The sequence below is a fragment of the Equus caballus genome, chromosome 13, assembly GCF_041296265.1.
Source record: "Equus caballus isolate H_3958 breed thoroughbred chromosome 13, TB-T2T, whole genome shotgun sequence".
NCBI lineage: Eukaryota > Metazoa > Chordata > Mammalia > Perissodactyla > Equidae > Equus > Equus caballus.
The window spans coordinates 39,371,243-39,396,556 of NC_091696.1; the positions used below are offsets into that span (position 1 = coordinate 39,371,243).

General features: G+C 48.3%; 1 protein-coding gene across 19 annotated transcripts in view; it reads left to right on the top strand.

The window, feature by feature from the left end:
- SYT17 (synaptotagmin 17) overlaps positions 1-25,314 on the top strand; it is a 108,313-nt gene that overhangs the window by 24,649 nt on the left and 58,350 nt on the right. For all 19 annotated transcript variants that reach the window (XM_070230944.1, XM_070230929.1, XM_070230930.1 and 16 more), the window contains one exon: positions 23,656-23,776. In XM_070230944.1, coding sequence (XP_070087045.1) covers positions 23,656-23,776 — 121 coding nt within the window. The remainder of the gene's footprint in view (positions 1-23,655; positions 23,777-25,314) is intronic.

A 25,314-nucleotide genomic window follows, 5' to 3' on the forward strand; every position in this document is an offset into this window, starting at 1 on the left:
GCCACCTCCGTCCGTTCTCCTTGCCTCTGGTCAGGAAGGTGCAAGGCAGATGAGCAAGACCCTTGGCTGAGCAGATGGCCGCGGAGAGGAAGGTGCCTGTCTCCTTGAGGAGTCGGCTGGGCTTCGCGAGCGGCTCTCTTGGCAGCCATCTCTGTCGGCTTTTGGGTGGATGAGCGTGGACAGTCCCCAGCCCTCCCAGCTTGGCCAGTGCCTACCCTTCTGCTTATAGAGGTGGGAGATGGGGACAGCGTGAATACCACAGGACCCGGTCTCTGCCCCTAAAAACCTCACAGCGGGGTGCTGGGCCCCAGTTGTTGCTGGCTCTCGGTGCGTCTCCCTTGTCCCCAGCTTCGGGACAGTTCTGGGGTCAACAGGAGAAGTCCCCCCTCCACATCCTGTCAATGCTCAGCTAAAGGCTCGGCCACACCCTGGGGTGGGGTCACCACTCCATGGACATCAGCTTTGGTGGTTATTTATTCTCGGTGTCTTTGGCACTTAGAAGCTCAGGGGATGCTCTTTGAATGGAATGAATATCATCGTCTAAAGAGCATCAGCTCTTGAGTTAGACTGAGCTGGTTGGGGTCCCAGCTTTGCCTGCACCTCTCACTTGGGGGTAATAATGCTTACTGCCTGGGGAGTTGCAGGGGCATTGTGAAGATAACGTAATGATGCTGACTCTGACACAGTACCAGGCCTGAGTCTAAGCACTTCTGTTCTACTAACTATTATCATCATCCCATTCTATAGATGGGGAAACTGAGGCACGTGTTAAATAACACGCCCAAGATCACGCAGCTGGGATTTGAACCCAGCCTGTCCAGCTCCGGAGGCTGTGCTCTTGGCCACTCTGCTCCACTGCATTGCCTCTTGAAAACCCAAGGTCAGCAGGCTAAGCCCCAGGCGTGATATACACTGAATAAGTGGTGTCTGGGTGCTCAGGCCCCGGGAAGGAGGAGAGAGGACGCCAGAAAGAGGAAGGACAGGTTGGAGAGCAGCTGAGATTGAGGCCATGAAGAATTGGCCTTAGAATCTAGTTTGTGTTTCAATATACGGTCGTGGTTGCTTAATGACGGGGATACGTTCTGAGAAATGTGTCAGGCGATTTCGTCATTCTGCAAACATCGTAGAGTGTACTTACACACACCTACGTGGTACAGCCCACCACACACCTAGGCTCTTTGGTACTAATCTTATGGGACCATCTTGTTATGTGTGGTCTGAGGTTGACCAAAACGTTGTTATGCATCACATGACTGTGTGCATAACACACACTTGGATCTTAACCATGCCCCAGGCAGAGAAAAATAGAAGGAACTTAACACCTTTTTTTTTTTTGCTGAGGAAGATTTGCCCTGAGCTAACATCATGCCAGCCTTCCTCTGTTTTGTATGTGGATCACCGCCACAGCATGGCTGCCAACAAGTGGTGTAGGTCTGTGCCGAGCATCTGAACCTGAGCCGCTGAAGCACAGTGCACCAAACTTAAACACTAGGCCATGGGGCAGCCCTTCTTTTTTTTTTTTTTTTTCTTGCTGAGGAAGACTGTCCCTGAGCTAACATCTGTGCCAATCTTCCTCTATTTTATATGTGGGATGCTGCCACAACATGGCTGACGAGTGGTGTAGGTCCATGCCTGGGATCCAAACCTGCAAATCCAGGCTGCCGAAGTGGAATGAACCAAACTTAATCACTATGCAATAGTTGATGATTCAAGGCACTCAGAGTTAAGTGCTGATTGGGCCAAGTGCCTGGGAACTGCCTGGACTGGTACCCAGCCTCTCCTGACTGCCTGCTGTATTTCGAGGTCACTCAGCACCTAATGCTATAACAGGAAGGCCCTTGACCAGGCAGATGTTGGTTTCTGACATGCCCCGAGCTGCTGTCAGCCTTGACCCTCTCAGCAGAATCCTGACCTCTGTGTGTGTTAAAGGCATTTCCTGCCCCGGTCTGGTGAACAGCAGTGTTTTGGCGATACTATGCAACCACGGCTGGGCCCAGGCCAGAGCCTTACAAGGCAGTATTAACTAGAAGTTTCTTTTCATGTGGTCCTTCTGGTTTTCCTCCCCTGACATAGAAATGGAGTTTACATTTCAGAACTCAACACAAGCTTTTGATTCCCAGTTATAATATGAACCAGAAGGGGAACCAGAGATGACTTGGCGCAACTCTGTTTTATAGGTGAGAAAACTGCAGCCCAGAGAGATTGAGTGACTTGTCCGAGGTCACACAGCTTTCAGTGACAGGAATGAAACTAGAGTTAGGTTGCTTGACTTCCAGGCGGGAGGTCTTGCCACTGTGCCACACTGCTGTACCTTACAAGAGAAGGGAGCACAGGCTCTGGAGTCATCCAGACCTGGATTCAAGTCCCAGCTTTGCCACCCTCTTAGAGGTGTGGGCCGGCGAGAGTAACTTACCTCCTCTAAGCCTCAGTTTCTTCATCTGTAAAATGGAGATTGCGTGGTGTGCTGGCTAGCAGTCAGAGGGCTAGTTCATGTGGGACTCAAAGCACAGACCCTGACCTGTGTGCACAGTGGTGCTGTCTGGAGGTCAAGGGCAGGGTTCTGCGGCCCCATAATCCTCAGGCCAGGGTCAGCCCAACCACTTCCAGCTGTGTGACCTTGGGCACCTGCTCCACGTGGCTGATCATAATGGTAATTGCTGACTCTTCCAGACCAGGCACTGTTCTACGGCTTTCCATGTAAGTTTAAAAACACCCAAAGACTATCATTATCCTCATTTTGCAGTTAGAGAAACTGAGGCACAGAAAGTTGGAGTATCTTGCCCACAGCCATGAAGCTAGTGGTGGAGGAGGCTGCCTTCAGATCCCAGCATCTGCTCTTGGTCTGCACCCTGCCTCGCGGAGGCTCAGCTTCCTTCTTTGGAAAATGGCAGGAATAGCCACTCCGACCTCAAGGGTTGTGGTTAGGGTGGCATCTGATAATGCCTGTGGTGTCCACGTGGGCCCCGCACGTAGCAAGGCCTCAGTCAGTGTGCACCAGCTGCTGGTCAGCACTCGGTAAATGTCGCTTTTGGTCATTGCTGTGATGATTGTGTTGAGCTCTTCCTAGCCAAGGGCCGGGGATTCAGTTTGACCAAGGAGATTAAAGCAACATTTGCCAGCCAAGCACTTCATCCACTCCTTCTGGGTCGAGAAGATGAAGCCCCAGCTCGGAGTGGCTGGAGGGTTGGGTGGCCCGTGCATCTGGCTTCAGAATGCTGGGGCTCTGTTCACAGAGGGAGAGGTCCAGAGTTTCCACGGGTCGTCACCATTGATTGAACACATGCGGACGGCAGGATCTGGGCCCACAAACCCGAGAAAGATCCAGTCCTTCCCCTTGAGAGTCTCATCATAACACAACAAATGGCGAGCACTTGTCGACGTTTGCTGTTTCCCAACACCGTGGGAAGCATTCTCCCCGCGTGAGCCTGCTGAATTCTCATACAAGCCTGTGAGGAGCGAGGATCAACCCATTTTACACACAAGGAAACTGAGGCTGGTGCGGGACTTGCCTTGTCAAAATGCTGGTGGAACCAGGACTTGGACATAAGTGACTCGGGAGCTCAGGACTTCCTCATCACCTGGAGTTACGTCTGAAACCATCAGTAACTATGACATGAGGTAGAAATTAGTGGGGCCGTAAGACAAGGGTCTTTCCATTTCAAGCAGCAGGAAAACTGAGTCTGGCCAGCTTAAGGGAAAGGATAAATAAAATGATAATAGGTCCACTCACTAAATGCTGGGCTCTAAGCCCTTCCCATCCGTGACCCCGCTTAACTCCTTCAACAGCTGTGTCTGGTAGGCATTCTTACCATCGCCATTGTACAGATAAGAGAACGGAGGCCAGGGCTCAGGGAACCCGTCCAGGATCACACGGTAAATGGCAGAGGCGGAATTCCTACCAGGCTCTTGGAGAAAAAGAAGGTGGTATGGAAAGGGTAGGGGAGTAGATCATAGAAGCAAAGGAAAACGTGAACCCAGGACGCTCTGGGACCCTCTTGAGCGGATGTCCAGGGACCTGACTGTCCAGCAGAAATGGAACGTGAGCCCGTGGATGTAATTTTAAATTTCCCAGTAGCCACGTTAAAAAACTAAAACAGGCGAAATTTATTCGAGCGTATTTTATTTAATCTAACGTGTCTAAACTGTTAGCATTTTCACATGTAATCAATTTATAAAAAATTATTAGTGTGAAGTGTTACATTCTTCTTTTCATACTAAATCGTGGGATCCGTTGTCTATTTTATGCTTACACTGTGGCTCGATTTGGGGCCGCCTTTCTCTCTTTCTCTCTCCCTCAGATTGACTCTTTCTGTTCTTAGAAGAAACAGCCACCAGCCAGTTCACAGCCTGGCACCCGGCGTTAGTTTTCTTTTGCTGTGTAACAACCACAAAGGTAGCAGCTTAAAACAAGACCCTTTCATTGCCTCCCCCTCTCCAGGGATGGCGGAGCTGGGTCCTCTGCTCAGAATCTCCCCTGGTTAAAATCCAGGTGTTGGCTGGGGCTTTGATCTCATCTGGGGCTCGGGGGTCCTCTTTCCAGCCCACTGTTTATCGGCAGACTTCAGTTTTGTGGGGTTGTAGGACAGAGCCCACAGCTCTTGGAGGCCTCCCGCGGTTCCTGCCCCGTGGCTCTCTCCACACGTGGCAGCTTACTTCCTTGGGGCCAACTGGAACCTGAACTGGAGCGTGTCTGCTGCCGCTCTCTCTCTGACTTCTAAATCTTCTTTGAAAGGGCTTGCCTGATAAGGTCAGGCCCACCCAAGATAATCTCCCTTTTGATGAATTCAGAGTTGGGGGACCTTAATTACCTCTACAAAATCCTCTTACCTCTGTCATATAATTAGTCTAATTGTGAGAATGATGTCCAATCATATTCAGGGGTCCCACCCACACTCAAGGGGAGGGGATTGTACAGGGCGTATATGTACACCAGGGGGCCCAGCCTGGGGGGCCATCTTAGAATTGGACCTCCCACACCCCCACATGGGTGAGGACTCTGATTGGCTGGTTTGGTCACACAGCCATCTCTGAACCAGTCTCCTGGCCAGGGAGAGAAGGGTACTCTAGCCAGGCGGGGACAAATGCCCAGGGTTAGCCCCACCCGGACCCAGCCAAAGAGGTTCTGATACTGGAATAAGGGGGAGGGATGCTGAATAGAGAGACACCTCCTGTAGGGCCTCCCCAAACCCCAGACTGAGAGAAAGTGCAGTTTCTCATAATCCTGACTTGACCACTTACTCCTTCATCCATTCGATAAATATTTACTGAGCATTTAGGCAGGGCACTGGTGTTGTCACAGGGGACTCTCACTGTGTGACCTTGGGAAAGTTACTTGACTTCTCTGAGCCTCACATTTCAGTGGGGATAAAAGCCAAAGAGCATAGTTGTCAAGAGTGCACAATCTGGAGTCAGCTTCCTTAGATACTTACCCTGTAAACTGTTCTGACTCGTAACATTGATGACACCAAATTTATGGGGATTTTTCTCCACACCCACAAGTTCTCCATTTCTCCAGACACCCACTGGGTGTCCTACAGTGCTGTCCAATTCTGACGCTAACTGCCTGGAGTTAGCTGACCCCACAGGTTAACGACTTAGTCCCATGAGACTGCCCCCACTTCACATGCCATCGCAAGCCCCAGGTTGTCACCAGTACTTCTGACCGACCCAGCTATAAATGAGGGGTCCTTGTGACATCCTCCTCAGGTTCCGTAATTTGCTAAAATGGCTCACAGAACTTGGGGAGGCACCTTACTTACTATTATTGGCTTATTATAAAGAATACAACTCAGGAACAGCCAAATCGGGGAGAGGCATAGGGCAGGGTATTCGGGGAGGGGTGTGGAGCTTCCATCCCCTCTCCGGTGCACCACCCTCCCAGCACCTCGATGGGCTGGCTAACTCAGAAGCTCTCCAGACTGTGTTATTTAGGAGTTTTTATAGAAGTTTCATTCCGTAAGCACGATTGGTTAAATCATTGGCCATTGGCAACTGAACTCAGCCCCCAGCCCCTCTCCCATCCCCAGAGGATGGGGATTCGGGCTGAGTGTCTGAACCTTCTAATCGTGCCTTGGTCTTTCTGGCGACCAGCCTCCATCCTGAAGCTTTCTAGGGACCCCCAACCACCAGTCCTCTCATTACCATACAGAAGACACTCATCACTCTGGAGATTGCAAGGGTTTTAGGAGCTATATGCCAGGAACTGGGGACAAAGACCAAATAGATATTTATTGTATTGCACTCTGGCTCTGCTGTCTGGTTGCTGTGTGATGTTAGGCACGTGCCTTAACCCTCCAGGGTCTCAGTTTACTCATTTGTACAATGAGGATAATAATAGTCCCTCTCCCAGAGGGTTGTAGTGAAGATTAAATGGGAAAATAAAGGAAAGCACTTAGAACTCTGTGCCTGGCACATGGTGTGCTCTCAGTAAAGTTGGGTATCATCCTCGTCATCCTCATCAACACCATCAACATCATCATCATCATCATCAACACCATCATCATCATCAACATCAACATCATCATCATCATCATCATCAACACCATCATCATCATCAACATCATCAACATCATCATCATCATCATCAACACCATCATCATCATCAACATCATCATCATCATCATCATCATCATCAACACCATCATCATCATCAACATCATCAACATCATCATCATCATCATCAACACCATCATCATCATCAACATCATCATCATCATCATCATCATCATCAACACCATCATCATCATCAACATCATCAACATCATCATCATCATCATCAACACCATCATCATCATCAACATCATCATCATCATCATCATCATCATCAACACCATCATCATCATCAACATCATCAACATCATCATCATCATCATCAACACCATCATCATCATCAACATCAACATCATCATCAACGTCATCGTCATCGTCATCATCATCATCCTTATCAAAGGGTTCTTTTCAGAATTGAATGAGATAATAGATGCCGCATGCTCAGCCCCATGTGTGGTGCAGAAGTACTCGGTCGATGTTTTCTGCTGTGGTTATTCATTTATTTAGTGAACAGGTTAGGAGGGTTTCCCATGTCTAAGCTCTGGTGTGGGCTCATGATCTAGACAGAAGGTGACAGTTAGAACCCGGAGTCCTAAGTTGTGCCCTATGCTGACACCTCCCTGGGATGGGCTTCCCGGGGAACTCATTCACCGCTCTGTGCCCGTGCTGTGCCACTCCCTGGCTCAGAGTAGAGCTTCTGCTTGTGGGATGCATGACCTGTTGGGAGCACTTCCTCTTAGAGGTAAGTCTGGGACCTGTGAGAACACCTGGAGGGGCACCTGTGCCCACTTGTAGGTGGGGTGGGAGCAGGAGGGAGTTTGGGCAGTCTGGAATGTTCTGTTTGCCTGGCACATAATTTGACCCTATGAAGAATGGTGCAACATAAGATTGAGGGAAACTGAAATTGGGGGATGAAGAACCTCATAGACAGCATTTCTCCCGAGGTGGGCAGGAGCCATTAAAAGATAAAAAACAGGGGGGAACCTGGTCAGGTTTGCATTTTAGCTGCTCCTTCTGGACGCCAGTTCGATTTAGATCAGATGAGTTAGATCTCAGCCTCAGCACTCTTGACATCTTGGGCTGATCATTCTCTTTGGGGAGAGGCTGTCCTGTGCGCTGGAGGATGTTTAGCAGCATCTCTGGGCTCTACCCACTGGATACCGGTAGCAGCCTGTCCCCCAGTTGTGACAACCAAAAATGTCTGCAGACATGGCCAGATGTCCCCAGGGGCACGATCGCCCGGTTTAAAACCACTGGCTGAGAGATGAGTGAGAACAGAGGTGGGTGACCTTTGACTGTGGTGGGCGAGGCCACCGGGTGTGACTGAGGGCAGGGCTGGGCTCGGAGTCAAGGTGGTGTCGTCGTTGGAAGTGACATGAAGGCAGAGGGTGCGGGAGGCATCCAGGATCCTGCTCAGTTGGCTGCGTTGAGGGGCTTGCTGGTTGGCGGTGCTGGATGGTGAGGTGGGAGGGGCGGTGAGCAGGGGGGCGCGGGGTGATGAGGATGACCATGGAGCATCCACGTGGAGACTTGCCCTGCACTCAGCTAAAGCTCTCTGAGTGATCTCTGATCCCTTCGCTGGAAACACCTGTTACCGCTATTTCTGGGGCACTTGTTGAAAGCACGAATTCCCGGTCTCCTCCTCTGAAGAATGTGAGCAATTAGGTTCAGGGCGGGCCCAGTGCTCTGTTTCATGAGCAGCCCCGGGTGGTGCTTCTGCTGAGGGCAGCTTGGGAAACACTGAACTTGACCAGCCTGGGCCTGACCCCTGCCTGGATGGACCCCTCGCTCATAGCACGTTCAAGACTGAACTCTTGATTTCTCTCCAAATTGCTCCTCCACGCCTGCTCCCTGTATCCATTAGTGGTACCACCATTTACCCCCAAACTGAGGAGTCTTATCCTACACCCATCAGCAAATCGCGTCAGCCCTACCAGCCTCTCTCAGTCCCTGCCACTCCCACCACCTGCTCCATGCCACCATCATGTCCCACCTGGATTCTTTTAACTCTCTGTACAGGTCTCCCTGCTGCATCCTTTTGCCCCACTTAATGTATTCTGAACACAGCAGCTAGGGGAATGCAGTAGAATGAGTATCAGCTCCTGTCTGATGTGGTTTCCCATCTCATTCGACAGAAATTCTAAACAGGCCCCAGACCCTGCTTCTTCCTCCAACCTTTTCCCACCTGTTCATGGTCTCCCTCATTCTGTTCCAAACCAGCTTTGCTGGGTTTCTCAAGCATACCAAGCATGGTCCTGCCTCGGGACCTTTGCACTTGCTGTCTCTGCTTGGAATGCTCTCCCTCCAGACAATTTCATGGCTCCCTCCTTCCTCATTCAGGTCTGGCCTCAATATCACCATCTCAGAGAGGCCTTCCCTGGCTGCTTTCTTTAAGAGCAGCCCCATCACTTTCTATCTCCTTAAGCGGCTTGATTTTTTTTCATAGCACTTACTTCTCGCAGACATTACAAACTGATTTCTTTATTATCTGTTTCCTCCACTGCAATGTGAGCTTCAAGAGGATGGGATTGTTTCTGTCTTGCTCACCACTGGCCCCCCAGTGCCTGGTCCATCACAGATGTTCAATAGAGATGTTTCTGGAAGGGAAGAAAGGAAAGGAGAAAGAGAAAACCTATCAGGCTTAGGCAGGACTAGAACTCAAAAGAAATCAGCCTGTTTGGCCCACACAGTAAATGTGATACTTACAACCCTGGGCATCAACCAAATTACTAAGGGACACTGTATAATGTAAAAGAAAGGTGGCCAGGAGTTGAATTCTGGGGAGAACTACATTTAAGGGCAGGGGAGCAGGAATAAGAGCTCTGCAGAAGACCCAGAAACAGAAGGTGGAAGGTTAGCAGAAAACTAGGAGAGACCGCTGTCCAGTGGACCACGAGAAGAACTTCAAGAAGAGCCATTCTCCACTAGAACTTTGTGGGGTGTAATGTCCCCTGTTTTCCCCAGGAGGAAAGAAAATGAGGCTCAGAGTGGTTCAGCCACATGTGCAGGGTCACACAGCCAGTACCTGGTAGAGCTGGCATTGGAATTAAGTCTGTGGCTCAGCCTTTTGGCTTCATCCGCCTCTGTATCAGTTTCCCGGGGCTGCAGAAACAAATGACCACAGGCCAGGTGGCTTTAAAAACAGGAATTTATTCTGTCACAGTTCTGGAGGCTGGAAGTCCAAAATCAAGGTGTTGGCAGGGTCCGTTCCTTCCGGAGGCCCTGAGGGGGATTCTGTTCCAGGCCCGTCTCCCAGCTTCTGGAGGTGGGCCCATCCTTGGCGTTCCTTGGCTTGTAGACGGATCACCTGATCTCTGCCTCTGTCGCCACGTGGCGTCCTCTGCCCTTCTCTGTCCGTGTCTCTCCTCTTCCTCTGAGGACAGCAGTCATATTGGATCCAGGGCCCACTCTCCTCTGCTATGACCTTGTCTCGACTTGATTATACTGCAAAATCCTGATTTCCCAATAAGGTCATGTTCATAGGTACTAGGGGCTTAGCACTTCAACATGTCTTTTTAGGGGACGATGTTTAACCCACACCAACATGCCACCTCCAGTTACTGGGGGAGGAAAGAGAGGTGGGTGAGAACATAAAAGATGTGGTCCCTCCCTGCAGAAATTATACCACGTGAAAAGTAAAAGAGGCTCCTAAAAGAGTTTGTTCCGAGAGGTGCAGGGAAGTGAATGATTATAACACGCGTCAAAGAGGGAGTCAGAAGGAGAGATGGCCAGAACCGTCGGAAGAGGAGGAAGTGTAGCCGGAGAGATCATTTAAAAATGCACGTCTAATTAGGTGACTGTCTGCCTAAAGCCTTCTGTGGCTCCCTATTCCTCAGGATAAGTCGAAACTCCTTACCTGGCAGGAAAGCATGAGCTGACGTATCTTTTTCCCCAGTCTCAGCTCTGCCCCCCTGCCCCGCAGCCGCCCCTCTGCCCCCCTTCTCTTGTCTGTATTGGTCTTTTCAGTTGCCCTGTGTGCCTGCTCCAGGGCCCTCTAACTCCTGTTCCTACTTCTGCAGAGGAGTCTTAGGGAGGTCAGCTCCCACAGCACTCTGTTATTCATCGTAGCACACATCACAGTGCTAGAAAATCATCTCATAATTCATGTTATGCATAATCATGAATTAAGTAATGTTTACTGTCAGGAAGTGCACTTCAGGGACCTTGACCGTCTTGCTCACTGCTGTGCGCTTTGTGACTAGCACAGTCGCCCAGTCATCGGATAACTATTGAGCTCCTATTGTATGCTAGCCCTGTGCCCGACATGTGGTAGATACTCTGTCAATATCTGTTGACTGGATGGTTGAGCTGGATCCGAGGTTGGGTAGGGACAGAGAAGCAGAGGGGGCCTTTCTATGCGGAAATGGAGTGAGCAGCCAGAAGGATCTGGGGGCTGGACCCTGCTGGCTCATCCTGGCTCCTCTCCCTCGCATAATTCTCTCCACTGTTGGTCCTTCGTTCTGCACACGGGGTGGCTGGGGACAAGGCTCCTTGCCTGTCGTTTCAGGTTTGGGTTGATAGCGTTGCGTGTTCCGGAGCAATCTGTGCCAGAACAGCCGTCTCTATTACAAGACGCTCACTGGGAGCCCACTTTAGGATAAAGTTAATACCTCACTCTTTCGAGATGCTTGAGTGGGTCTGAAGTGGGTTGATCTAATTTGGATGGCCATTGAGTCCTAGACATAAACTCTCAGACATCAGGAGATGGAGCGTCTCTCCCATCTTCCCTGGGAGGTTTAGCTTCATACGCAGGATATAAACAAACGTTTCTCTTGGCCAGCATCCACCAAGGGTCTGTTCTGTACCTGGGGACATGGATGGAAGTAATGTAAGATCCCTGTCCTCAGTGAACTCACGGCCTCGTGGGGCAGAAAGACAGGAGAAAAGATGGTCACTACCTCAAAAGAGAAAACGGAGCCTTACCTCCCACCACAGACTGAAACCAAGTCCAGACGGCCCAAGGACTTACATTTGAAAGGCCAAACTTTAAGTTTTAGGAGGAAGAAAAGGAGAATATCTCTTCAACCTTAGCGTAGCAAAGCATTTCTAAAAAAGTCGTAAAGTGTGAACCACAGAGGAAGAAGATGGGTACGTTCTACTGCTCTTAAAATTATGCATTCTGCTCATCAGAAAATATGGTAAAAAAAAAAAATCAAAGAGCAAGCCATAAACTGGGAAGTTTGTTTGCTATATACATGTATTGGTCTGCTAGGAGTGTCGTAACAAAGAACCACAAACAGAGTGGCTTAAACAGCAGAAATTTACTGTCTCATAGTTCTGGAGGCTGGCAGACCCAGATCCGGATGTCGGCAGGCCACGCTCCCTCTGAGGTTCTAGAAGGGATCTGTTCCAGCCTCTCTCTTGGCTTCTGGTAGTTTCTTGGCTTGTGGCAGCGTCACTCCGGTTTTCATGTGACATTCTCCCTGTGGGCACGTCTGTGTCCTAATTTCCCCCTTTTATAAGGACACCCGTTAGATTGGAGTAAAGGCCCACCCTCTTCCAGGATGACCTTGTCTGAACTAATTATATCTGCAATGACCCTGTTTTCAAATAAGGTCACATTCTGAGATACTGAGGATTGGGGCTGGAGCCTATGAATTTTGGGGGGACACAGTTCACACCATAGCAAGATATAACTGGTGAATAATTTAGTATCTATCATATTTACAGACTTTTTTTATAAATGAATCAGAGAAAGACGAATATCCAATAGAAAAAATGAAATGAACAGGGTTTTCAGAGAAGAGAAAGTATAATTGGCTGATGAACATGAAAAGATGCTCAACGTTTTTAGCAGCCGGGGAAATACAAACTAAATCCACAGGAAGATATTCAGTGGATGGGAATAATTAGAAAGCCTGATAGTAACAGATAAATACAATCCAGCACAAAATGCGCATTGTCAGCTAGGCTGTAGGCATATACATAGAGGGAGGGCATTGAACTCACAAAGACAGAAAGGCAGTGTTTCCTTGAAAAAGGGGAAATGCAGTTAAATTGATATATGACTAGATATTCAACCAAAGAAATGCAAACAAAAAATATTTGAGCAACCACGCTGATCCCATGCCCATTTGTCAAAATGTTAATACCCAGTGCTGGTGACGTGGTAGGGACACTCCTGTCCTCACTTGCTGCTGGTGGCTGTGAAGTTAGTTCAGCCCTTTTGGCAAACAGTCTGGCAGTTCATACTGAGCGGCTGAAAAACATCTGGATATTTTTGCTAGATCTTGATATAGTCTCTGAGCCAGTGAGCCCACTCCTGGGTTTTATTAGAAGGGTGTAATCTAAAAGAAGAAAAATGCCAAAGCGCTGGATTTTAGGTCATTAAAAATAACCTGAGTACTTAGCAATAGAAAAATGGTTAAAATAAGTTACAGTATTTCAGTCTAATGGAAGATGCTAGGTAGACATTAAAAATGTTACTTAGGATGTCTAGGCAGTAACATGGAAAATGTGTGTCCATTTATTTCGTTGTCCGGGGTGGGGGGGGGGGGGGAGAAAAGAAAGCAAGTGATGAAACGTGCAAAGTGCTGAGATTGTGGTTGGATTTTGCTTTTGAAAAACTCCATTCCTCTTTTACCATTGTTTGTGCAGTAAATTAAGAGACAGAAGGTTTCTCCCAGCCCCTGAGAACAAAGGCGGGCGCGGAGCAGCTGTGTTTGGGCATTGTTGGAAGTGGTGTACAGGCGTCTGAAGCCCTCTGCTGGGTGAGGGAGAGTGGGAGTCTGTTTAGAAGCACTTCAAAGCATGGCAGGAGGAGCGCCCGGCTGTTGTTTTCCCCAGAAAGTGTCTTTTGTCCCAAACGGTTTTCTTTGATTTCCTTTTTATTGATTCGAACTTCACTGCGTTCACAGGCTGTGGGGATTTTTGTCTGGGTGGAGAGCAAAGCAGCGTTTGCCCAAGCCGGCTGCTGGGAGCTTGCAGGCTGGCTTCTGAATTCATTTGAGTAATTCACGGATGGTCTATTTCAGTTCTCCCAAGCCCACCCCACGTGGTTCAACCAAATTCAGTTCATCAGGCTCTAAAAAAAGGAAAGGAGGCCTGTTTCTTTGTGGCATTGCCTTTTCACAGGAAAGGGTAGCCGTGGCGCCAGTCGCCCAGTGCCTTCTCCCACGTCAGCTTCAGTCTCTTGAGGCTGGATAGGGCAGGTGGCAGCGTTGACTGGATGACCCCTCTCGGACCACGATGGGGCAGCGTCAGCCTCTGTGCTGGGGGCTGCATGGCTTGTTCTCATGGTCGTCTGGATTGAAGTTGTTCCAGGTGCTATGAATGTCGTAGGGGCGAGATGGACACTGTTCTTGCCTTTATGGGGAACAAGAAAATATCAGATAAGGACAAAGTGCCCTGAAAGAAAGAAAACAAGGGGATGGGATTGAAAGCGATGGAGGCAGGGGACAGGTTTCAACTGGGTGGTTGTGGAAAGCTTAGAGGAGGAGGTGACATTTGAGTTGAGAGTCCCAGGTTGAGGGAACAGCTGGTGCCAGCCCTGGGGCAGGAATGGTCTTGAGGTTTCAAGGAAATGGAAAGAAGGCAGATGTGGCTGGTGGATGAGGTCTGAAATGTAGGCAGGGATCAAATGATTTAGATCCGGGCAGACCAGTTGTTCTCAACTGGGTGATTTTGTCCTCAGATGACATTTGACAACGTCTAGAGACATTTTGGGTTGTCACAATTGGGGGAAAAATGCTCCTAGTATCTAGTAGGTAGAGACCAGAGATGCTGTTAAACGTCCTACAATGCACAGGAGAGCCCCCTTGACACAGAATGATCCAGCCCAAAATGACAGTGGGCCAAGGTTGACAAATCCTGTCGTAGACTAGGCAGAGCGCTTTGGATTTCTTTCTAGGAGTGATGGAGGGCGTTCAGCTGAGAAGTGAGAGAATGGCCTGCTTCAGTTTTCTTTTATGAACCTAGAGTATTGGACCAAATTATTCCAGCTCTGACATGCCAGCCTCATCTGATTAAATTTGGGTAGGAGAACGGAGACTTTATCAGTTGTAGATCCTTCCAGAATAAGCAATCCATTCTGCTTGGGTCAGCTGAGCCCCCTTCCTGGGAGTGTTGTATGTGGTGGTTGGGTTTCTGCTTGCAGCGAAGAAGAGAGGCCTGAGGAGGAAGCGGAAGGATGGAAATCGTCGCTCGATCTTTGGTTTGTAGCTGGAGCTTTGGGCTCTGCCGATCTGGAGGAGACCCGAGACTAGCTCAGCTGAGGGTGTGAACGGACCTCCCTCAGATCTACTGGAGAAAAATTGGAAGTCTTCAGTTGCTGTTAACGTTCATTCAGGGTGGAATCGTGTATAAGAGAGAAGGATCTGAACCAGCGCAAAGTTCATAGGTTTCGTCGAGATTTCTCACCATCAGCACTGTTGACATTTTGGGCCGGGTTGTTGTGTGTTGGGTGGGGGGGGGGGGGGGGGTCCTGTACGTTGTAGGCTCTTTAGCAGCATCCCTGGCCTCCACCCACTGGATGTCAGTAGCAACCCCCTTCCCAGTTGGGACAACCAAGAAAGGTCTCCAGACATTGTCAAATGTCCCTGGAGGGGGAGGGGGAGGGCACCATTCCCCAGGTTGATGTAAGGTTAATGTGCCGATAGGTCATGGGTGTCCACAAAGATTGTCATAAATTCTATGATCCTGCAGGGGAGGGACAGGTGGGGGAGCCACTGAGCTAGATGGTCCTGCTTTTTCTGTTCTCATATTCTAAGTTCCTTCCTAGCTGGCTGCTGCTCAGCTTTTCTTTCTTTTTTTTTTTTTTTTTGAGGAAGATTAGCCCTGAGCTAACATCTGCTGCCAATTCTCCTCTTTTTTGCTGAGGAAGACTGGCTCTGAGCTAACCTCCGTGCCCATCTTCCTCTACTTTATATGGGGGACGCCTACCACAACGTGGTTTGCCAAGCGGTGCCATGTCCACACCTGGGATCCGAACTGGTGAACCCCGGGCCGGAACGTGTGCACTTAACTGCTGTGCCACCGGGCCGGCCCACACTGCTCAGCTTTTCAATTTCGCATCACATACCTCTTCTAGGGAAAAGGGCCTAAGAAGACACTGGCTTCAGCAAACCTCCAGGACCATTTTTGCCCTCAGGTCGTTTGGAGCTGCAGCTTTTGATGTCTGTGTGGACCCTCCGCTTTCTCCAGGGCTGGGTTAAGATCCAACCTTGAGGTGCCAAGCCCTGAAAATTAGGGAGCCTTTCCTTATATGTCGCTCAAGATAATAATTCTCAACTATAAGTCCCAGCAGCATTCTAATTTTTCCACAAGGATGACATCACTAGTATTTCTGAAATATCAAATTCTTGCCAAAATATATATTTCTCTCTCTTTTATTTTAAGTGGAGTTTTAGGGGCATCCCCTGCTTCTAGGGGGCCCAGAACACACACCTGTTCCACCTAAGGGGGAAGCCAGCAGTGTCTTTCCCACTTAAAAAACAACCAACCAACCAAGAATACACATGAATGAGGCCAATGTTACTTGAATGGAGAATCCTCACTAATTTATTTTAGAAATCCAAGTTATTAACCATCTTTGGCTACTTTGTTATGAATAGCAAATTACTTGGGACTTTGTGTTATGAAAGCAAGAACTTCAGGACCAGAGCAACAGAGGATAAGGGGGCTGCATCCAAGGGTTCCCTGATTCTGTTCCATCTGCGTGGAATGCTGTTCCCTGCAATGTTTGCTGGACAAAATCCTACTTATCTTTTTTCTAGATTTATTGAGATATAATTGACGTACAACACTGTGTAAGTTAAGACGTACAGTGATTTGATACATGTATATATTTTGAAGTGATTACCATGATAAGGTTAGTTAACGCATCCTACTTATCTTTCAAGGCTTAACTCAAATGCCTCCTCCATGAAGCCTTCCCTGACCACACCACTCCCAAGAATGTGTTATACTTCATTCAGTCTGTCTTACACTAGGTCTGGTTCACATGGCTCATTAACACTTAGGACCTATAACTTGTTACTTGAGGTGAAATTCACATAACATCCATTTAACCTTTTTTTTTTTTTTTTTTGGTGACGAAGACTGGCCCTGAGCTAACATCCATGCCCATCTTCCTCTACTTTATATGTGGGACGCCTGCCACAGCATGGTGTGCCAAGCGGTGTCATGTTGTGATGAGCTGTTGTGAAGAGAGCTGCTGTGAACATCCGTGTGCCAGTTTTTCTGTTCTCTTGGGTGTACACCCAGCAGTGGGATGGCTGTGTCGTATGGTACCTCTCTGTTTAACCTTTTGAGGAACGGCCAGACTGTTTAGGTTGTTTTGTGTATAGCCATCGTAGTGAGTGTGAGGCCCCTGGAATTTTGGTGTGTTTTTATATCTTCCTGCTCTCCCCTGGTAGAGCGAATTGTTGATGCTGGGGATGCTTCCATTTCCAGCACCACGGTGTAAGAGTTAACGCCTGCATCCTGTCCCCATTTAGGATCTTGAGTACCTGTCACTCGCTCCTCTGAGCCTGACTTCTTTCATCTGTCAAATGAGAACCTCTGGGGTGGTTGAGGGGAAGAAGTGAGATCCCGCCTCAGTGTGCAGGCGTCAGTGCCTGGCCCAGGGTGACTTCTCAATAAAGCTTTTCTGTAATTGGCACAATCACGACGTCCCCGATGCCTGGGTCACAGTAACTGTTGAATAAATGTTTGATAAATAAGCAAACCCTTCGATATTGCTCAATTAGCCCTCTTTTTATTTCTACCAACTGTTGCTGGAATTCCAGACAACTGGCTGGCAAATTGATCCTTCCCAAGACGAGGAGGAGAGAGAGAGAGTGGCTAGGTCAATGGCAGCCTTCCCTGGAAAATGCAACATGAAAACCTTGATATGACTGTGTTGGGGGTGGGGTGGACCTGGGGAGGACAGCGAGCTTGTGTCCTCCGAAGGGAAGGAGGGATAAATAAGCTTTGCTTTTCTTGAGATGATAAACATTGTTCTTAGAGAGGGAGTGGCACCAGGAAGCTGCCTGGTTGAAGGTCCATCAGTGGTCCTGGGGGAGGGAAAGAGCAGCTGTCTCCTTTCTAGAAAGGGCTTCAGGGCCCTTAGACCATGAGGGCCCAGGAGCTGCCTTGCGGTCTTCCTTTCCCTTCTTTTGTTGTTGTTTTTTGTTTTGTTTTTGAGGAAGATTAGCCCTGAGCTAACATCCGCCGCCAATCCCCCTCTTTTTGCTGAGGAAGACTGGCTCTGAGCTAACATCCGTGCCCATCTTCCTCTATTTTCTATGTGGGACGCCTGCCACAGCATGGGTTGATAAGTGATGGGTAAGTCTGTGCCTGAGATCCGAACTAGCAAACCCCGGGCCGCCAAAGCAGAGCATGTGAACTTAACCGCTGTACCACCAGGCCGACCCCTCCTTTCAGTTCTTGTAAGGGCCTCAGAGGGTGGGCAGATGCCCTCTAGGTCAGCCACTGAGCGGCTTTCTCTAGCTCCCATGGACCTTTCCAGAATCCACGTCTTACCACATTCTAGCCGCACTGGCCTTCCCTCTGTTCTTTTTTTTTTTTCTCCCCAAATCTCTGCCAGTACATTGTTGTATATTTTAGTTGTGGGTCTTTCCAGCTGTAGCGTGTAGGATGCCGCCTCAGCATGGCCTGATGAGCGGGGTGCCATGTCCGTGCCCAGGATCCGAACCAGCGAAACCCTGGGCCGCTGAAGCAGAGCGCGCAAACTTAACCGTTCAGCTATGGGGCCGGCCCCTTCCCTCTGTTCTTGAACACAGCAGGTTGTTCCTCTCTGCACTTGCTGTTCCCTCTGCCTGGTGCACCCCGCTCTCCACTTCACCCCTTCACTTCCCTCCAGCCTTCTTCCACCCCCACCTCACAGAGAGGCCTAGCCTGACCTCCCTGGCTGACACAGCAGCTCCCACATGTGCCCATCAGTCACCATTCTCTTACCCTTCCTGATTTTTCTTGCTTCCCATTTTAATATGTATTTTACGTTTTTAAATAAAATATTTCTAACCTAAGGGGCCAGCCCAGTGGTGCAGCGGTTAAGTTCGCACGTTCCACTGCTGCGGCCTGGGGTTTGCCAGTTCGGGTCCCAGGTGCAGACATGACACCGCTTGGCAAGCCATGCTGTGGCAGGCGTTCCACATATAAAGTAGAGGAAGATGGGCACGGATGTTAGCTCAGGGCCAGTCTTCCTCAGCAAAAAGAGAAGGATTGGCAGCAGATGTTAGCTCAGGGCTAATCTTCCTAAAAAAATATATATATATATATGTATATTTCTAACATAAAATAATAAAACAAACACCCCTGTACCCCTCTCCCAGATTTGACAAGTATTAGTGTTCTGCCCTATTGCTTACTTCAGATCCCCCCTTTTAATCAACTTTGTTGAGGTAGAATTTACATACAATAAATACATACATTTTTAATATGTAGTTTGTTGATTTTTGGCAAAGGCACCATGTAACCACCACCACAATCAAGATACAGACGATTTCCATCAGCCCGGAGAGGCCCCTCACCTCCCTTACCCTGCCGGATTTTTCTTCCTAGTACTTAGCATTATCTGAAATCGCCTGTTTGTGCCTTTTTTAGTCTGTTTATTGTCTGTCTCTCCCAGTGGAGTGTAAGTCCCACAAAGGCAGGGACTGTATCTTGCTCTCCAGTCCTGGCGCATAGTAGGCCCGCAGTCAGTCCATCAGAGTCCTGATATTGTATTTATTATCCTTATGCGCACATCTTGACACACGTGTGTGAGGACATCTGTGGGGTAAGTTCCTGCAATTATTGGGTCAAAGGACATTTACTTTTTTTGTTCTCATAAAAGAGACATCTACGCCCCCTTCTCTCGTCTATCCAGAGTTCCTCCACCTCAGCATTATTGCCATTTTGGGCTAGGTCATTCTTTGCTTGGGGGTCGGGGGCTGTCCTGCGCATTGCAGGACGTCGAACAGCATCCCTGCCCTCTACCGATGAGATGCCAGTGGCATCCTCCACCCCAGCTGTGACAACCCCAAATGTCTCCAGACATTGGTAAATGTCCCCTGGGGGGCCAAATTGTCCCCAGTTGAGAACCACTGGTCTATATATGTAGGCTCCTTTCTCGCCATACTAGATTGTTCCTCAGCTGGGCCCATCTCTAAATAAACGACCCTCGATGATGCTAGATTTGTAGAATCGGTTGTTTACCCTGTTTATGCGGCTCAGCGGACTGAATTACAAGTCCTGACCCCTGTCTGCATCAGGAGATGAGAAGCTGATTAGCTTTAGAAGCAGGACAGGCATCTCTCTGATTTGTCACCTGGGAGGATCAGAATCCACAAGGAGGGAACGGCTTTTCCCCGGCCTGGGGCTGGGCGCAGCAGAATTCTCAGCATTCCCTGCCTGAGGATAGATAGGTCTGCAGGGTCATGCCCTGAGGATGCTGCCTTTTCCAGGCCTTCGAGAACAAGGAGGAAACCCCTAGCAACCGGGTAAAGGGTTCTGAACTTCTTTGATTACTCAGAACACTGAGTTGGCCGTTCCTGTCAAAAAATCTGGAAGCTTGATGCCCGGGGCAGCACAGCAGGAATGTAAAGGGGTGAAGGAGGACCTGTGGGGACCTAGTGAAATACAGGGGGCAGGTCCCACCATGGGGAGCACTGCACTGTGGCTGGATGAGAGCCCAGCCTTGCCAAACCTTCCCATTTTTTTCAAAAAGGCAAGAAATTCAGATTTTAAAAAAATGTGGAATATCTTGATTCTTGAATTTTGTCATAATTATCCAGTAATTTATCTGTTTAAACATAATCTGGGCCAAACAGAGCGCGTCTACAGGCTGCCAGTTTGCAACCTCTTGAGTTAATGTGCAAGGTTGTTTCTTGTTTGGGGACTAACTCTCTTGGTACAGAAATCTTTTGGTTTGACTGTTTATCCAGTCAACAGATGTTTATTGAGTATCTACTATGTGCCAGGCATTGTTCTAGAGATGCCACGTGGCATTAAGGTGCTGAAATGACTGACACCAAAAGGAATGGAGATTATGGGTGGATGGCTGGAGAATGGATAGGTGATGGATGGAGGAGGGATAGATGATGGATGGATGGATGGAGGAGGGATAGATGATGGATGGATGGATGGAGGAGGGATAGATGATGGATGGATGGATGGATGGAGGAGAGATAGATGATGGATGGATGGATGGAGGAGAGATAGATGATGGATGGAGGAGGGATAGATGATGGGTAGATGGATGGAGGAGGGATAGATGATGGATGGATGGATGGATGGAGGAGAGATAGATGATGGATGGAGGAGGGATAGATGATGGATGGATGGATGGAGGAGGGATAGATGATGGATGGATGGATGGAGGAGAGGTAGATGATGGATGGAGGAGGGATAGATGGATGGATGGATGGAGGAGGGATAGATGATGGATGGATGGATGGAGGAGGGATAGATGATGGATGGATGGATGGAGGAGAGATAGATGATGGATGGATGGATGGAGGAGAGATAGATGATGGATGGAGGAGGGATAGATGATGGGTAGATGGATGGAGGAGGGATAGATGATGGATGGATGGATGGAGGAGAGATAGATGATGGATGGATGGATGGAGGAGGGATAGATGATGGATGGATGGATGGAGGAGAGACAGATGATGGATGGATGGATGGAGGAGAGATAGATGATGGATGGAGGAGGGATAGATGATGGGTAGATGGATGGAGGAGGGATAGATGATGGATGGATGGATGGAGGAGAGGTAGATGATGGATGGAGGAGGGATAGATGATGGGTAGATGGATGGAGGAGGGATAGATGATGGATGGATGGATGGAGGAGGGATAGATGATGGATGGAGGAGGGATAGATGATGGGTAGATGGATGGAGGAGGGATAGATGATGGATGGATGGATGGAGTATGGATAGATGATGGATGGAGGAGGGATAGATGATGGATGGATGGATGGAGGAGAGATAGATGATGGATGGAGGAGGGATAGATGATGGGTAGATGGATGGAGGAGGGATAGATGATGGATGGATGGATGGAGGAGAGATAGATGATGGATGGAGGAGGGATAGATGATGGGTAGATGGATGGAGGAGGGATAGATGATGGATGGATGGATGGAGTATGGATAGATGATGGATGGAGGAGGGATAGATGATGGATGGATGGATGGAGGAGGGATAGATGATGGATGGAGGAGGGATAGATGATGGATGGATGGATGGAGGAGGGATAGATGATGGATGGATGGATGGATGGAGGAGGGATAGATGATGGATGGAGGAGGGATAGATGATGGATGGATGGATGGAGGAGGGATAGATGATGGATGGATGGATGGAGGAGGGATAGATGATGGGTAGATGGATGGAGGAGGGATAGATGATGGATGGATGGATGGATGGAGGATGGATAGATGATGGGTAGATGGATGGAGGAGGGATAGATGATGGGTAGATGGATGGAGGAGGGATAGATGATGGATGGATGGTTGGAGGAGGGATAGATGTTGGATGGATGGATGGTAAATGGATGGATGGGTGGATACATAGACAGATAGATCAAGCTGGTCTTTTAGAGATACATACTAAAATATTACAGATAAAATAATATGATATCTGGGCATTACTTCAGAATAATATGGGGACTTGAATAAGACTATAGGAAAATCAAGAATGGCCATGAGATGATAATTGTTGAAGCTGAATGATGGTGGATTTGGGGAGGTTCCTTCTACTCTTCTGCCTTTTGAATACGATTGGAAATTTCCTGTACTAAAAATGTTTGTTTCAATTTCGTTATCAGTTAGAGATGCCCTCTGAAGGATATCCAGGTAAAATGACATCATGTCTGGGACTTGGTTTAAAATATTCAGCTAAAATTTTTTTACAAGCCAGGGTGTAGATGTGCTCTGGTCTGAATGTTTGTGTGTGTGTGTCTGGTGTCCTGCCACCAAACTCACTTGTTGGAATCTTAACGCCCAATGTGATGGTGTTCTATAGAAGGTGGGGCCTTGGGGAGGTGATCAGGTCATGAAGGAGGGGTCCTCATGAGTGGGATTAGTGCCCTTATAAAAGAGGCCCACAGAGTTCCCTAGCACCTTCCACAAGGAGGACATAAGGGGAAGTCTGTGACCCAGAAGGGGCCCCCCACCCGACCCTGCTGGCACCCTGATCTCGGCCTCCAGAACTGTGAGGAATAAATTTCTGCTGTTTCTTAGCCACCCAGGCTGCAGTATTTTGTTATAGCAGCCGGTCCGGACGAAGACCAGATGAAACATCCTTCAGCAAAATGTTGATAAGTTGTTATGACTGGGCGATAGAGATTCATTGTACTGGTCTGTTTCATTTGTATATGGTTGGAATTTTCTACAATAAAAGAAAGTTTTTAAAAAGGGACAGAGAAGGCGGGGGCTCCTATTTTCTCGGTACTTTTGGAAGTATGGAGTCATGCACTGGGGGCTTAGGTGAATTTCCAACAAGTGTGCCAGTGTTGACGTTAAGGGAATGGGTCCCCTTTAACAAGGGATGTCACAGGCCGAGCATTGCCATGGTGAGGCCGGAAGCGTGGGCTCTGTTGTGGACTGCGGGTGGAGAACACATTTCTCACCCAGAGAGTTGCCCTGCAGGGTAGTCTGCCTCCCAGGGGTCCTGCTGGGAGGCGGACTAGCATGGTGGGCAGAATATCTGGAATCAGCTTCCTTGAGTACACATACCAGCACTACTGATTTCCAGCTGTGTGGCCTTGGACATGCTCCTTAACCCCTCTGAGCCTCAATTTCCTCGTCTATTAAATGAGAGTAATATTAATGTCTCACAGACTCATTCTGAAGGTTGAACTGGTGATTACATGTAAAGTGCTTAACACAGTACTTGACAGGTAGCATTTATTTATTATCGTTACTGATGCTTTTGTTGTTACTGTGTCGTCGCTGCTGTTGAGTGTGCTAAGAGCAGAAAGAACTTTCTGAGATAGATGGAAGAAAATAATTGGGGGCAGAGGCTAAAGGAAGTCCAAGAGAGTGGCACCCACTGTCAACCGATCCACCCACGGAAGCCCGTTCGTGAGCTGCTGGAATCAATTTCCTGCGTGCTGGTTGCAAAAGGGGATATAAGAGGAAAGCAGCTTCCTGACCGCTTCCTTTTTCTGCAGAATGAAGTAGAGCTGGGGGAGCTGCTTCTGTCACTGAATTATCTCCCGAGTGCCGGGAGACTCAATGTTGATGTCATTCGAGCCAAGCAACTTCTTCAGACAGATGTGAGCCAAGGGTCAGGTACAGTGCGTTCCCCTCCTTCCTCTCTTTCTTTAACAAGCAATCTATTTTTGTTTGACACAGGGCCCCAGGTTTCTTTTTCTGCATCCCGGATACTATTAGTAAGACCCTGTGAGGGTAAATAACATCCAGAACTAGGAGGTTAGTTCAAGAGGGAAAATAAACCATCAGATATCTCTTAGGATGAGGCCGGTAAATGATGCCATCTCTGTATCCCCATTCAAAGTGGGGATTTGACCAAGACCAGGAGTGAGAACTACTGAAATCTAGATCCTTGTACACACGCAGCCCCAAGGAGGTTCCTTGCCTTTCCTGATGCTGTGCCTGCAATAGAGACATCACGCTCCAGGGGGCAGTAGTATGCATTGACTGTGCCTTCTAATCACCAAGAGTGATGCACAGACCCCGAGGTTTTTTCCCAGCTCGCTTCAAGTGTAGTATAAATCTTTATAAACCTCAGCTCAGAAAAGAATATTGTATTAAAGTGTCTACTTTATAGCCAACCAATTCAAACATGACTTTTAATGAAGTGGAACAGATTACATTCCATCTGTATGTAGCTTCTCTCATGCCAGCAAAGGATATTACTTTGAAAGCAGCCATGGTCGCTGGGATCTCTTCAGCTCAGTGGTGGAAATGCTGTCCTCTCTAAGTGCGATAGCTAAAATAAATTACTTTCGCTATAAGGTGACAGCTGAATTTGGAAGACAACTTGCATTCTCAAAAACCATATTATAAAAACAGATCGGAAAAGAACCCGTGGAGAGAACAGTATTAAAGCTGCAGCGTTTCAGACTCACCACAAAGGATAGTCGGTATGATAAAATGATTAAGAGTTTCAGCATCAAACTGCCTGGAACCAAATCCTATTTCTACTGCCTGCAAATGCTGTGGCCTTGGAGAAGTTACTTAACCTCTGTAAGCCTCAATTTCTCCATCTGAAAAATTGACATAATAACAGTATTCATCTCATTGGGTTGTTTAACAATATTAAATTAGATCACGTACCTAAATCTCTTTGTAAACTGTAAAGTGAGCTAAGAATGATAGTTATAATTCTGCCATCTCTATTCTCCTGTGTATGGGCTGTGGGCTCACTGACATGATAATGTGTTCTCAGGGACAGAAAGCCAGGACAGGCTCTTGGTCTGGCTTTTCCTCCACTAGCCAGATCTTAAGCAAATCATTTCTCGTCTTGAGTCCTCAGTTTCTTCGTTTGTAAAACGAACACAATGCCTGATGCAAGAGAGGAGCTCAGTAAATATTTGATGGCTGGAGGATGAGAGAAATGATGGGCAGATAAGCAATTGGATGGGAAAAAGGAGAAATGAATAACAGATGGATGGATGTGAAATGGATGAATGAAAGGGGTAGATGCCTGGACTGATGGATGGAAAGAGAGATGGATTAATGGAAAAAGAGATGAAAGGATGCATAGGTGGTTGGGCTGTGAGAGAGATGGGCAGATGGATGGCTAGATAGTTGGATGGGTAGAAGAATGGATGGAAGAGAGGGTGGGTGAAAGGCCGGTGAAATGA